Source organism: Tachyglossus aculeatus, chromosome 13 (genome assembly GCF_015852505.1).
Source record: "Tachyglossus aculeatus isolate mTacAcu1 chromosome 13, mTacAcu1.pri, whole genome shotgun sequence".
Taxonomy (NCBI): Eukaryota; Metazoa; Chordata; class Mammalia; order Monotremata; family Tachyglossidae; genus Tachyglossus; species Tachyglossus aculeatus.
The window spans coordinates 4442607-4456491 of record NC_052078.1 but is presented as its reverse complement, the minus strand read 5'-3'; the positions used below and the strand labels follow the sequence as shown (position 1 = coordinate 4456491).

The window sequence follows — 13885 nt, the reverse complement described above, 5'->3', positions numbered from 1 at the left end:
TCGCTAGCTCTCTTCCCGTCCCCTCTTCCCTTCCTGCTGTCCTTCCCTGGGTCCCTCAGCCTTCATCTCCCATGCGGCCTCCACCCTTTTCATCCTCTGAGCCTACCTGGGGAGGAGGAGGAGGAGGAGGAAGAGGAGGAGGAGGAAGAGGAGGAGGAGGAGGAGGCAGGAACGGCGGGTCGATGCTGCCACACTGAGGCTTCCACTGGAGCTGCAGACCTAGGTCTTCTGGAGGGCTTTCCTTCCTCTCTTCCATTCCCAGCCTTCCCGTGATTCCTTCTGGCCTGGCCTTGACTCAGAGGTCATCAGGTCAGGGGAAAGCTGGCTGTGTGGGAGAAGGAAGGTGAGCCCTGGAACACGCAATAATAATAATAATAATAATAATAATAATAATAATAATAATAATGGCATTTATTAAGCGCTCACTCTGTGCCAAGCACTGTTCTAAGCACTGGGGAGGTTACAAGGTGATCAGGTTGTCCCACGGGGGGGCTCACAGTCTTCATCCCCATTTTACAGATGAGGGAACTGGGACCCAGAGAAGTGAAGTGACTTGTCCAAAGTCACACAACTGACAATTGGCAGAGCCGGGATTTGAACCCATGACCTCTGACTCCAAAGCCCGTGCTCTTTCCGCTGAGCCACACTGCTTCTCAATAATGGTATTTGTTAAAGGCTTACTATGTGTCAAGCACCGTTCTATGCACTGGGGTAGACACAAGACCATCAGGTTGGACACAGTCCACCCCCATGCTCATTTGCCCCCTTCTCAGGCCCCTGATGCCGTGACCCCCATCGGTCACTGGGATGTCCAGGCCTCACCTCCCCCCCGAAGCCCCCAGCCCCCGCTCTGACCTCTGCTCTGGTCACCAGGTCATTCATTCATTCATTCATTCATTCATTCAATAGTATTTATTGAGTGCTTACTGTATGCAGAGCACTGTACTAAGCGCTTGGGAAGTACAAGTTGGCACCATAGAGATACGGTCCCTACCCAACAACAGGCTCACAATCTAGAAGGGGGAGACATACAACAAAACATGTAGACAGGTGTCAAAGTCGTCAGAACAAATAGAATTAAAGCTAGATGCACATCGTTAATAAAATTAATAGAATAGTAAATATGTACAGGTAAAATAAATAGAGTAATAAATCTGTGCAAACATATACACAGGTGCTGTGGGGAGGGGAAGGAGGTAGGGCAGGGGGGATGGGGAGGAGAGAGGTCCTGCTGCCGCTCCAGCTGGCGGCTGGCAGGGCAGCATGGTGGGTGGAGATTCCTGTCATTGGCACCTGGAGCCTGAGGGGAACCTGGCCCTCAGGTTTTCCAGGGTCCTGGGAACCCATCTGGGGCTTAGCTGTGGCTAGAGAGCCCCTCTCCTAGCCAGGAGGGGCTGGGGGGGAGAGGGCAGAGGCGGCATCCAGATCCCCTACTAACTCCGCTTGGCTGGGGAAGGGTCAGCAAGGCCTAGCACAGGGGCAAACGGCAGGGAGAGGAGGGAGACAAGACCAGGCCTCAGAACTGCCCCTTGTGCTGTTTCTCCCCGTGATCGCCGGGCACAGCTCCAACCTGCGCATTTTTGGAATAACCGGGACATTGACTGGGTTATTTGGAGGAAAACATCCTCTGAATGTGTGTAAACAGAGAAGGCCAGGGCAGAGGGGTGGTATGTGGAGTGTGTGTGTTTGGAAGGCTTTGTATATGTGTGTATGTATGGGAGGGTTTGTGTGTGTATGTGTGTGTGTGTTTGGAGGCCTTGTGTATATGCGGATTGTTTTGTTTGTGTGTGTGTGTGTTTGTGTGTGGATGTATGGGAGTTTGAATGTAGGGACGGGGGGAGAGGTGGGGCTTGGCGTGGAAGTGGCCATTCGGAGTTGGAACCTCAGTCCAGAGTCACAGAGTAAGAGGCAGAGACACACATTCCACTCTGGGCTTTGAGGGTGGGGAATTCTGAGGTGTTCGAGATCACTGTGTTGAGACCCCAGGTTGGGCTCTAGGGGCCCCGGGCCTCGGGTCTTCCCCCGGGCTCAGGCCACTGCCCCGGGATCTCATTCCAAGGTTTTGGGGTGACAGGGTTGAGGGTCTCGGTGTGTCAGCAGGGGAGGGTTGGGAGACTGGACCAGAGGCTCCATGGGCTGGGGGGTGCCTGGCCCTCAGGGGCTCAAGTCTCCTGAGGTCCGAGTGGAGCCCACAGGCCACCGTCCAGGGCCGGTTCCCGTTGCGGGCCGTGGCTGGCCACAGCCATATTTGGGCATAAACTGGAGGCAGCCTGTCTGGGTGCCAACAGACCTCCCTCCTCAGCCCCCAGAGCCTGCCCATCCCTCCCTCCGCCGCTCCCGGAGCCGGCTGGGGTCAGGGGGCCGGGTTTAGGCCCAGGAGGGGCAGGAGTCCCGGGGCTCTGTGGCCCTGGGGTCCGGGCGGTAACATCTGGGGGAGACTCCCTCAGCTCGGCCATTTCCTTGCCCTATCCCCATCCCTCCCGCCCCCAGATCAAGTTGGCTTCAGAGGGAACTCATCCTTACCAGATTAACCCCACAGCTGTCAGAATCCCCAATCCGCTTAGCCCCCCACCCCCCACTCCGGGCCAGCCCCGTTCCTTGGAAGGAGAAGAACCCACTACCATCTGGCCTCTTTGGGCTGATCCCACTGCCACGGGCTATGGCTCAGCTGGGCTTCCCTCCCCCTCCTTTCGTCCCCAGGCGATGGGGGGAGTGGGGGTCGGAACGTGTGGTGCCTGTGGTCCTGGGAGCTGCCCCACCCCTTCCTGGGTCCAGGGTGCCCACACCCCCAGGCAGAGGCTGAAGCTCGAGGGGGTCAGGGGTCAGGGTTGAGCAGTATAGGGGGTGGAATATGAAGGGTTGGAAGACGGGAAGATGAGGAATGGGTTTGTGTTTGAAAAAGTTGGGGATACAATGGAATTGCTCTCAACCCCTCACCTTCCAGCTCCTCTTCCTCATCCTCCCTTTCATCTTCCATCTCCTCCTCCTTTAACATCTCTTGTCTCCTCCTCCTCTTCCTTTTACTTCACTTCTGTCTCCTCCTCCTCTTGTCTCCGCCTTTTACTACTCTTCTGTCTTTTCCTCCACCTCCTTTTACTTCTCTTCTGTCTCTTCCTCCTCCTCTTTTTACTACTCTTCTGTCTCCTCCTCCTCTTGTCTCTGCCTTTTACTTTTCTTCTGTCTCCTCCTCTTCCTCCACCTCCTTTTACTTCTCTTCTGTCTCTTCCTCCACCTCTTTTTACTACTCTTCTGTCTCCTCTTCCTCCTTCTTTTCACCTTTAACTTCTTCTGTCTCCTCTTGCCTCCTCCATTTACTGATCTTCTGTCCTCTCCCTCTCCTCTTCCTCCACCTTCCTCTTCTTCTACCTCCTCTTCTCTATCCTAGGCCATTCCTCCTCGTCCTCCTCCTCCTCCTGTTTCTCCGTTTTTTCCTCCTCCAGCTGCTGCTTCTCTCTCCCTAGTCCACACTGCCTGCCCTCAGGGTGCAGGCTGCTGGGCTCAGCTCCTGGGAGCAGGGAGCTGGAGAAGGCGGGGCAGACCCCTTACCCTAAGTAGGCCGGACAGAGCCATTCAATATATGCTGACTTCACCCTGTGTGCCCGGTGAAGGGAATTGGGGGGGAGAGGGGAAGTCTACCTGGAGGAGGTGGCCGGAGCTGGGCTGGGAAAGAGGGGAAGGATAACTGTGGTGGCTGGAGAAGGGAAGGCAACTCTGGGTCTCAGGGGGCCTGCATGGGGAGGATTTGCTGGGTGGACAGTGCTCAGAGCGATTGGACCTGCCCCTCAGGGAGCTGCTTCCTGTGCCTGGTGGACGTGGTGCCTGTGAAGAACGAGGATGGGGTGGTCATCATGTTCATCCTCAACTTCGAGGTGGTGATGGGCACTGAGCTGGTGGGTTCCCCCCCGGCCAGGGACACCAACCACCGAGGGCCCCCCTCTGGCTGGCTGCCTCCAGGTAAGACCCTCGGGTCCACTGGCTTCCCCCCGACAGACTCCCCCTCCCCACCACCTGCTCCGGCTGTTGCCTAGGAGCAGGGGCCAAGGCTGTGCCAGGGCTTGAGGAGGGAAATGATGGAGGGGGCCCAGAAAAGGAGAACCAGGTGGGGACCATCACTGGGCTGTCACTGGATTGTCCCTGGGCCATCACTGGGTCACTGGACTGTCCCCGGACTGTCCCTGGGCCATCACTGGGCCATCACTAGGCTGTCCCTAGGTTGTCACTGGGCCAGTGAAAACTCTGGAGTCATTTCCTCTGAAGCTGAGCATGGGGAGGTAGGGGCGGGGGTGTCTCAGTTGGAGAAAAAGCATTTTCTGGGATTTCAGTGTCCTTCAGAGGAGGATGGGGTGGAGAGCTTGTAGGAGGAGAGGGAAAGATCTGCTGCCACCCACCCACCCACCCACACACGTACACCCTCTGGTCGCCTTTGGCTGGCGGGCTGGATCTGAGCCCTTCAGACCCAGGTGCGGCCAGGATGTTGTTTGGATCAGTGCCGCCAGCCGCTCTCTTGCCCCACCCCCTCCCTGGATGGGTTCCCTCCTGGCTCAGATCTCACCTGGGTTCCTCTCCTGGAAGGGGGACGGCAGTGTGGCCTAGCGGAAAGTGCACGGACCCGGAAGTCAGAGGCCCTGGGTTCTAATCCCGTCTCTGCCACTTGACAGCTGTGTGTGCTCTTGGGCAAGTTGCCCCACTTTTCGGTGCCTCGGTTTCCTAATCGATAAAATGAGGATTCACTGCCTGTTCTCCCTCCTACGTAGACTGTGAACCCCATGAGGGTCAGGGATCGAGACTGACCTCGTTGTCCTGTCTCTACATGGGCACTTAGTACAGTGCTTGGCACATAGTAAGCACTTAATAACAATAATATTAATAATAATAATTATGGTATTTGTTAATCACTTACAATGTGCCAAGCACTATTCTAAACATTGGGGTAATCGGGGTGGACACTGTCCCTGTCCCACATGGGGTTCAAAATCTTAAACCGCATTTTACAGATAAGGTAAATGAGGCACAGAGAAGTGAAGTGACGTGCCCAAGGTCACCCAGCAGACAAGTGGCGGAGCCGGGATTAGAACCCACATCCTTTCATTATTCTCTCTGTGTCCCCTGGGAGGGTTGGGGGGGGGTCTTTGGGAGGCGGAGGCCCCCAGCCCGCCTCCCAGGGATGGAAAGGTGGGGGGCCTTGACTCTGTTTGACTGTGAGCCCACTGTTGGGTAGGGACTGTCTCTATATGTTGCCAATTTGTACTTCCCAAGCGCTTAGTACAGTGCTCTGCACATAGTAAGCGCTCAGTAAATACGATTGATGATGATGATGTTTGTCCCCAGGCCGTGGCCGGACCTTCCGCCTGAAGCTGCCCGCCCTGCTGGCCCTGACGGCACGGGAACCACCTCACCGGGCCGGGGACGCAGGGGTCCCGGGGGGTCCCGGGGCCGTGGTGGTGGATGTGGACCTGACCCCGGCGGCCCCCAGCAGCGAGTCGCTGGCCCTGGACGAGGTGACATCCTCACTGGACAACCACGTGGCCGGGCTGGGGCGGGCACTGGTGGGCCCCGGCTCCCCGGTCACCGGGCCGCCGCTGACCCACTCCTCCCCCCGCGCCCAGCGGCTCCACGCCGACGCCTCTGGCTCCAGCTGCAGCCTGGCCCGGACCCGCTCGCGGGAGAGCTGTGCCAGCGTCCGCCGCGCCTCCTCCGCCGACGACATCGAAGCCATGAGGACCGGGGCGCTGCCGCCCCCGCCCCGCCACGCCAGCACCGGTGAGGGGTGATGGGCCCGACGAGGGGGAGGCCGAAGGGGGCCCTAGCCCCGACCGTGACCGGGACAGTGGGGAGGAGGAAGGACCGGGGCAGGATGAGGATGATGGGATGCACACTTCACCGCCTCACCTGCAGATCTGGACCCAAGTTCTCCAAACCCCTACCTCCTTCTACCCACTTCCCCTTCGTCCTGCTGCCGCCCAACTCCTGCTCCCCTCCTGCCTTTCAACCACTCAGATTTTCCTTATTTTCTCAGGAGATGGAAAATCCCATTAGCCACCTATTCAATCCTATTAACCATTCATCCGATCCCATTAACTGTCCATCCGATCTCATTACATCCCCCCTTCCCAGCCCATCTCCTCTCTCCCCGCACCCTCAGACCGCACCTGCCGATCCCCCCGCATCAGCATTCCCCAGACTCTACCTCCCTCCTGCACCTCCCTCCCCCGGCCTTTCTGCACCCCGCTCTTTCTCTGTTCCCCTCCCTCCACTGGGCCCTGACCTTGCCTCCGCTGGGGCAGCTGCTCGACCCTCGAACTGGTCACCCTCCTGACCCGGGCCCTGGCCTCCTGATGGGAGTCCAGCCTTCCTGTGCCACTTTGTCTCCCCTCCACAGTCCAGCCATCTCTCTGGCTTCCGATGCCCCGATCCCCCCAGGGCTCTGCCTAGGATCCAGGCACCTCCTGGGCCACCCGTCCCCCCTCCCCCGAGCTGCCCCGGGCCCTTCTGCCTCCCTGACGGCCCCCCGGCCCTCCAGGGGCCATGCACCCCCTACGCAGTAGCCTTCTGAACTCCACGTCGGACTCGGACCTGGTTCGCTACCGCACCATCAGCAAAATTCCTCAGATCACGCTCAACTTCGTGGACTTCAAGGGCGATCCCTTCCTGGCCTCGCCCACCAGCGACCGCGAGATCATCGCACCCAAGATCAAGGAGCGGACTCACAATGTCACCGAGAAAGTCACCCAGGTAGGTGCCACGCCAGCCCCTCCTCCTCCTCTCCATGGGCTGCAGGGGGTCAGGTGCTATGGGCTGGGGACGTGGCAGAATGACGGGCATCCTGCTTGATTGGGATCAGAGATGGAGCCAGCGGGAATCTGAGGAATCGGCCTGGCAGGAGGGATGGAGGGAGAGACCGCCCACCCTCTCTTCCCCTGGCTCGGCCAGGACGCGGGGAAAGTGGGCATCAGGCTGAGCAGGGGGCAGGACAGTGCAGGTGTCCCCTTCTGGGCACGGGAGGAGCAGTGGAGGGGAAAGTGTGGTCAGGCTGGCCCTGGGACCCAGTGGGCACTGGGATATGGCAGCAGTGGCAGAGAAGGGGTCCTCTGTTGGAGTCCTCGCCCAGCAGGTTGAGAGGGCACCAAAGGAGAAGGAAGTCGAGCTCAGGCAGCCCTGTGGCCTTGAAGGCAGGGAAGGTGCCTCCTTTCATCGAGCTCTCCCAAGTGGTCAGTACAGTGCCAGGCCCACAGGGTGCACTCAGTCGATCTCTTGAATGATTGATCTGGGGTGGAAGAAGGCGAGGGGTGGGAAGGGGCAGAGATGGCAAAGGCTGGGATGGGTGAAGCGGCTGAGCTGGAAGAGGTGGGTAAGATTTGGGCGGGAAATTTGGGATGGGGTCAGGGGTCAAGGGGAGGCTGAGCAGGTTGGACTCCCCTCCTCCTCCCTCCTAGTGGTTACTTGGCCTGGGAGAGAGGAAATCTCAAGGAGGGAGAAGGGAAGAGAGGCCAGGACGGAAGACTCGATCACTAGAATAGGGGAGGTGTCAAGAGACTAGACTGTGAGTCCACTGTTGGGTAGGGACCGTCTCTATATGTTGCTAACTTGTACCTCCCAAGCGCTTAGTACAGTGCTCTGCACACAGTAAGCGCTCAATAAATACGATTGAATGAAAGAGAGAAGCTATTGAGAGACCAGGGGAGGGAGAAGCAGGGACATTGGGAGGGGGTGGGAGAAGTTTGGGGGGCTAATTTCTGGGTCCCGAACCCTGGCCTGGCAATGCCAAAGTCTGGAGGCTTCTCTCTGTCTCAGCCCCCATGGGTACACCTCCTCAGCAGGAAACGAGGGCTGGGCCCTCCGAGGAGGGCAGGACCCGGAGCTGGAAAGAGGACTGGCTCTGATCTTGGCGAAGAGAGAGACGGGGGACTTCGCGTCTCTGCCAGCCAACGTCCCCACTCACTGTCTGGCCGAGTGGCTACCCTGCCAGCTAGACGGAGCATATTGCTCCGTCATAGAGAAGGAGAACCAGAGCCTGATGCCAGAGCTCAGAGCCGGAACCCAGATCAGCCTCCACCCATCTCCACTCTTGTGCCTCTGCCTTCTTCCTGGTCAATCAGTCAATCAATGGTATTTACTGAGTGTTTATTGTGTGCAGAGCACTGTGCTAAGTGCTTGGGAGAGTACAGGACAACTGAGTTGGTAGACATGGTCTCTGCCCACAATGAGCGTACATGGCAAGAGCCACCCACAACAGCCTCCTCCTCCTCCTCCTCCTACTTCTCCTCCAGTTTTGGTAACCTTCCCTGATACTTTTCTCACTGGTGAGTGCGTCACTGATGGCGTGTGTGTGTGTGTGTGTGTGTGTGTGTCCCTTTGTGTGTATGTGCTTCTGACCCCTGGTGAGTGTGTATATACTTGTGTTCCTGTAGGAGTGTGTATGTCACTGCTGGGGAGATGGCTGTGAGTATGCTGGGGTGGGGTGTGTGTGAGTGTGTGTGTGTGTGTGTGTGTGAGTGTGTGTGTGTGTGAGAGAGAGAGAGAGAGAGAAACAGAGACAGAGAGAGAGAAAGAAACCTTTTGGGCATATGTATTAATGATCTGTTGTGACTATGTGTGCTTGGGTCCCCGTTGTAGTATGTGCTGTCACAACTGGGGAGATGGCTGTGAGAATGTCACTCTGTGTGTGTGTGTGTGTGTGTGTGTGTGTGTGTGTGTCCCTTTTTTAGCGACCCCTGATAAGGGTGTGTGTCACTGCTGGGGAGATGACAGTGAGGATATCACTGTGTTTATGTGTGTGCTCGTGTGATGCTTTGAATATATGTGTTAGTGGCCATGGTGTGTGTGTGTGTGTGTGTTTCCCTTTGGATTTATTTACTAGTGGCCTTGCATGAGACCCCGTGGGTATGTGTTACTGTGTGTGTGAGGGAGACCCTTTGGGTATACGAGTTAGTGGCTCGTGTGTGAGTGCTTGTATCTCTGTAGGTGTTTGTGCCCTGTGTGTCTCTCCATCTCTCTGGTTCTTCATCTCTCCATCTCTGCGTTGGGCCTGGCCTGCTGGTCGCCTGGGGGGGTGGGAGCCAGGGCTAGGGGGTAAAGGGGGACACGACAACCCATTAATCTGCGGTGACGGGCCAGGCAGGAGGAAGGGGAGGGAGCCGCAGGAGGTTCTGCAGTGAGCGGCTGAGCAGGAGCTTGGGGCCGGCAGAGTGCACAGAGGGGGTGGCCGGTCGGGCACCCGGGGGCGGGAGGGGGCGGGCACCGGGTGGGGGAGGGAGGAAGGGACGGAGGGAGGGAGGGAGGGGCCGCAGAGGAGCCTCCATCTGCCGCTGCCGGGCGGGCAGCGGGCAGAGTGCAGACAGCCCTGGCAGCTGAGGCAGCCCCGGCCAGACTGGCACTGTGCGGGGGCTGGGGCCCGGCGGGCCCGAGGGGCATGAGCGGAGGTGGGCACGTCCACTGCCTCGGGGCCCCAGCTTGGGGGGCGAGGGTCGGAGCCCCCCTGGCCGAGTGCCAGGGGGAACCACCAAGCCGGCACGTTGCCCTCCCAGTGCCCTCCCGTCGTGCCCGCAGCCCTGCCCACCTGCACCTGGCCCCAAGGCTCCCTGGGGGCTGGAGGGGAGCGGGCCAGGGGCTGGGGCCCGGGGCCCGGGGGGAGCTGAGGCTGCCATGTCCTTGGCGGGGGTCGAGGCCAGGGCCCTGCTGCCCGGGCGCAGGAAGGCCCGGGTACAGCGTGCTGTGCGCATCTCCAGCCTCGTGGCCCAGGAGGTAGGTGGCTCGCTCCTCTCCCCCCGGCACCCTGCTCCCCGCCAGCTCCCCTCTCCGCAGGCCTGGGAGCCAGGAGGTGATGATGGATGGCATTTATTAAGCACTTACTATGTGCAAAGCACTGTTCTAAGTGCTGGGGAGGTTACAAGGTGATCAGGTTGTCCCACGGGTGGCGGGGGCTCACAGCCTTAATCCCCATTTTACAGATGAGGTAACTGAGGCCCAGAGAAGTAAAGTGACTTGCCCAAAGTCACACAGCCGACAACTGACGGAGCCGGGATTTGAACCCATGAACTCTGACTCCAAAGCCCGTGCTCTTTTCCACTGAGCCACGCTGCAGGGCCCGGAGGTGGCATGGAGGGGACCTGGAACAGGGGAACCAGCGTGGAGCCGACCAGGGGAGAGGAATCGTGGCAGGAGTTGGGGACAGGATGGCGCTTGGCTGCGGGGGACCCCCTGACCTCCCCTGGCTCCTCATCCTTTGGTCCTACTTTTTCCTCCCGCTAGGCTGGGGGGTGGGAGCTGGTTCTCGGGGATCCCCCCCATGCCAGCCAGCTCAAACCCAAGTCCTGCAGGCTCCCAGGGTCCCATTACCTTCTGCGGAGTCCCTCTGGCATCTCTCTCTGTCCATCTGTCCACCTGCTGGACGGCCTGCCATCTCCCTGCCCTTTACCATCCCCCTCTGGAGACTCTGGTTCCGGCTCAGGGTCTCACTGGCCCTGAGACAGAAACTCCCTGAGCCAGACAGGGCGAGACCGAGACATAACAGAGAGAGCTGGGAGACTCACAGAAAGTCCTTGGGGAGAGGGCGTAGGGAGGCAGCAGCCCAGGGAGGCCCACAGAGAGGCAGAGATTCGATGCCAGCAGAGATGCCCCAGATCTCCGCAGGGCTCAAGAACTGGGGCTCGAGACTACTGGGGCCCGGGGCTACTCGAGCTAGAAGTCGGGGATAGCGATGTGGGGAGAGAGGGGAGGGAGGAAGAGGGAGACCCAGGCCCAGACTCAGTGGGCCTGAGTCACGGGGGTCGTCAGGGCTGGAAGGTTCAGAGGGAAGCCAGCCAGGGACTCAATCAATCAATCAGTGGTATTTACTGAGCGCTTACCTTATGCAGAGCACTTACCTTATGCAGAGCACTATGCTAAGTGCTTGGGGAAAACAATATACCAGCGTTGGTAGGCATGTTCTGGAATCTTGGGAGATCTGCCAGGTTAGAATTGGGCCCAGGGGGAAGTTGTCAAGGGTCTCTCCCCTTCCCAAAAGCAAAATGTCTGGGAATCTTGGAGAGGTTGGGTATGGGGAGAGATGGGTTGAAGAGAGGTGGGGGACAGAGGGTTGGGTGGGGGGGTGGATGTTAAAGGGGCCAGGCTCCTTGAGGGGGTGGGTCCTTTCCTTCGCCACTTCCTGTAGGCCCTGTCCCTGCCCCTAACCCGTGGGCACACTCCCCCAGAGCAATGGATAGGTCAGGTAAGAAGACGGGCCGAATTTGCCCGTTCAGCTGGGAAAGGAGCAGGTGGCAGGGTTGTCCCGCAGGCTGGGTGCCGGGCTGCCAGCTCCTGGGCTACCGCCAGCTACTCCGGCTGTTCTGCCTCCGTGCCGGGGCTTTCCCGAGAAGCAGCATGGCCTAGTGAATAGAGCACAGGCTTGGGAGTCAGAAGGTCAATGGGTTCTAAACCTGACTCTACCGCTGTATGACCTTGGGCAAGTCACTTCACTTCTCTGTGCCTTAGTTTCCTCATCAGGAGAAGCAGCATGGCTCAGTGGAAAGAGCACGGGCTTGGGAGTCAGAAGTCATGGATTCAAATCCTGGCTCCGCCAACTGTCAGCTGTGTGACTTTGGCCAAGTCACTTAACTTCTCTGTGCCTCAGTTACCTCATCTGTAAAATGGGGATTAAAACTGTGAGCCGCCCATGGGACAACCTGATCACCTTGTAACCTCCCCAGTGCTTAGAACAGTGCTTTGCACATAGTAAGCGCTTAACAAATACCATCATTATTATCTGGAAAATGGGGATTTAGACTATGAGCCCCATGTGAGACAGGGACTGTGTTCTACCCTATTTGCTTGTATTCCCTCTAAAGCGCTTAGTACATTGCCTGGTACACAGCAAGGGCTTAATGAATACCCAAATTGTTATTTCCCGGCCAGCAGCCTGGCCAGGCCATGGCTGGTGGGTTGAGCGTGGGCCTGGGAGGTGGAAGGGCCGGGTAGCGGTGTGGTCCAGTGGCTAGAGCAGGGGCCTAGGAGTCGGAAGGACCTGGGTTCTAATCCTGCCTCCACTACTCGACTGCTGTGTGACCTTGGGCAAGTCGCTTCACTTCTCTGTGCCTCAGTTACCTCATCTCTAAAATGGGGATGAAGACTGTGAACTCAGTGTGGGACAGGGACTGTGTCCAGTTGGATTAGCTTGAATCTACCCCAGCACTTCATACAGTGCCCGGCACACAGTGTTTAACAAAAATCATAAAACAAAAAGGAGGCACTGTTCCCTTTCCTTCACTGGCTGGCTGTGCCACCACAGGCAAGTTGCTTAGCCTCTCAGGGCCTCGGTTTCTGCATCTGCAAGATGGGAAGAACAATCCCTGCACTCACTCATTCATTCATTCAATCATATTTATTGAGCACGTACTGTGTGCAGAGCATTGTACTAAGCGCTTGGGAAGTACAAGTTGGCAACATATAGAGACGGTCCCTACCCAACAACGGGCTCACGGTCGAGAAGGGGAAACTCCCTATCTCACGGAGATGTTTTGAGGATAAAGGGACATTATTGAGGTGAAAGCACTTTGGAAAAGAAGATCCAGGGAGGATCAGTCAGTTCAGCAGCTGAATGGCCTCTCCAGGCCCACGCGGTTTGAATGGACCCTCACCCCAAGGCTGTTCAGGGGTTGGACATAGCTCTGGGAGTTGTCAGCAGGCCTGGAAGGCCCCTACTTGGAGGGTCTGGGCTGGTCCAGCCCAAATTTAGCTCCCAGACCCTCCAGGGTGACTTCAAAACCGACCATCCTCTTTGGGAGTCCTTTTTGGCAGGGAGCCATTCTGAAACCAGACTTCCAGGATGCCTAGGGGCTCCCACCCCACCTCACCCTGGGTCTGACCTGCACTAGCCCCAGCTGGGTGGGAGGCCTGCCCTGGGGGCTGGCGTCTGCCAGGCAGCTTTGGTGGATAGTCGCAGCAGCCCTATGTCCTGCCCCGCCTCCACCCTGCCAGCTGGCTAGGCTGGACCTGCAGGCTCCCAGGAGCTGGGATTAGGAGGAGGGAGAAGAGCCAGGAAGGGCAGGAGTGCCAGGTGGGGTGGAGGTGTCCACAGGGAAAGGCAAGCCATGGCAGGCTGCAGGGGAGCATTTAATCTCACTGCAATGTTGTGGTTGGTCCACATTGGTGCTGATGGAAGGGAGGGTCCTGGGGCAGAAGGAGAGGGGCAGAGGACCTTGGGAGCAGGAAGAGAGGGGCAGAGAGCTCTGGGAGAAGGAAGAGATGGGGTGAGAGTCTTGGGAGCAGGAGAAGAGGGGCAGAAAGTTCTGGGGCAAGAACAGAGGGGCAGGGAGAGCCCTGGAGCAGGAGGAGAAGGGCAGAGGGCCTTGGGGGCAGGAGAAGAGGCATAGAGAGCCCTGGATCAGGGGAAGATGAGCAGAGTATCCTGGGAATGGGAAGAGGGGGCAGAGAGCTCTGGGAGAAGGGGGAGCTGGGGAGAGAGTCCTGGGGGCAGGAGGAGAGTGGCAGAGGGCTCTTGGGGCAGGAGGAGAGGGGCAGAGAGCCCTGGATCAGGGGAAGATGGGCGATGACTCTGGGAGAAGGAGGAGAGGGGTAGAGAACTCTGGGAGAAGGAGGAGATGGAGAGTCCTGGGGGCAGGAGGAAAGGGGCATAAAGCCCTAGGGGAAGGAATAGAGGGGCAGAGGGCTCTGGGAGCAGGAGGAGATGGGCAGAGAGACCTGAGGGCAGAGGGCTCTTGGGGGCAGGAAGACCAGGGAAATAGTGACAGGACGCAGCTGAACTGCAGAGCGCCCTGGGCTGGGAGCCGTTACCTGGCAGGAAGCTGGAAATGGTGAAGGGACGGGTTCAGCTGCTATTTCGGTCCAGGGAGGGGGAAGGGGGAGGGGAAGCATTGGGAAAGGAGGAGATGTAGTTCTGGCCTAATGCATC

The 13885-nt window shown here is 58.4% G+C and overlaps 1 protein-coding gene across 3 annotated transcripts in view; it reads left to right on the top strand.

Moving 5' to 3' along the window:
- The window catches only part of KCNH2 (potassium voltage-gated channel subfamily H member 2), a 43260-nt gene that overhangs the window by 14454 nt on the left and 14921 nt on the right, over window positions 1-13885 (top strand). For 2 of the 3 annotated variants that reach the window (XM_038755849.1, XM_038755851.1), the window contains 3 exons: window positions 3787-3954; window positions 5329-5760; window positions 6521-6732. In XM_038755849.1, coding sequence (XP_038611777.1) covers window positions 3787-3954; window positions 5329-5760; window positions 6521-6732 — 812 coding nt within the window. The remainder of the gene's footprint in view (window positions 1-3786; window positions 3955-5328; window positions 5761-6520; window positions 6733-13885) is intronic. The other variant, XM_038755850.1, reaches the window with a different exon arrangement.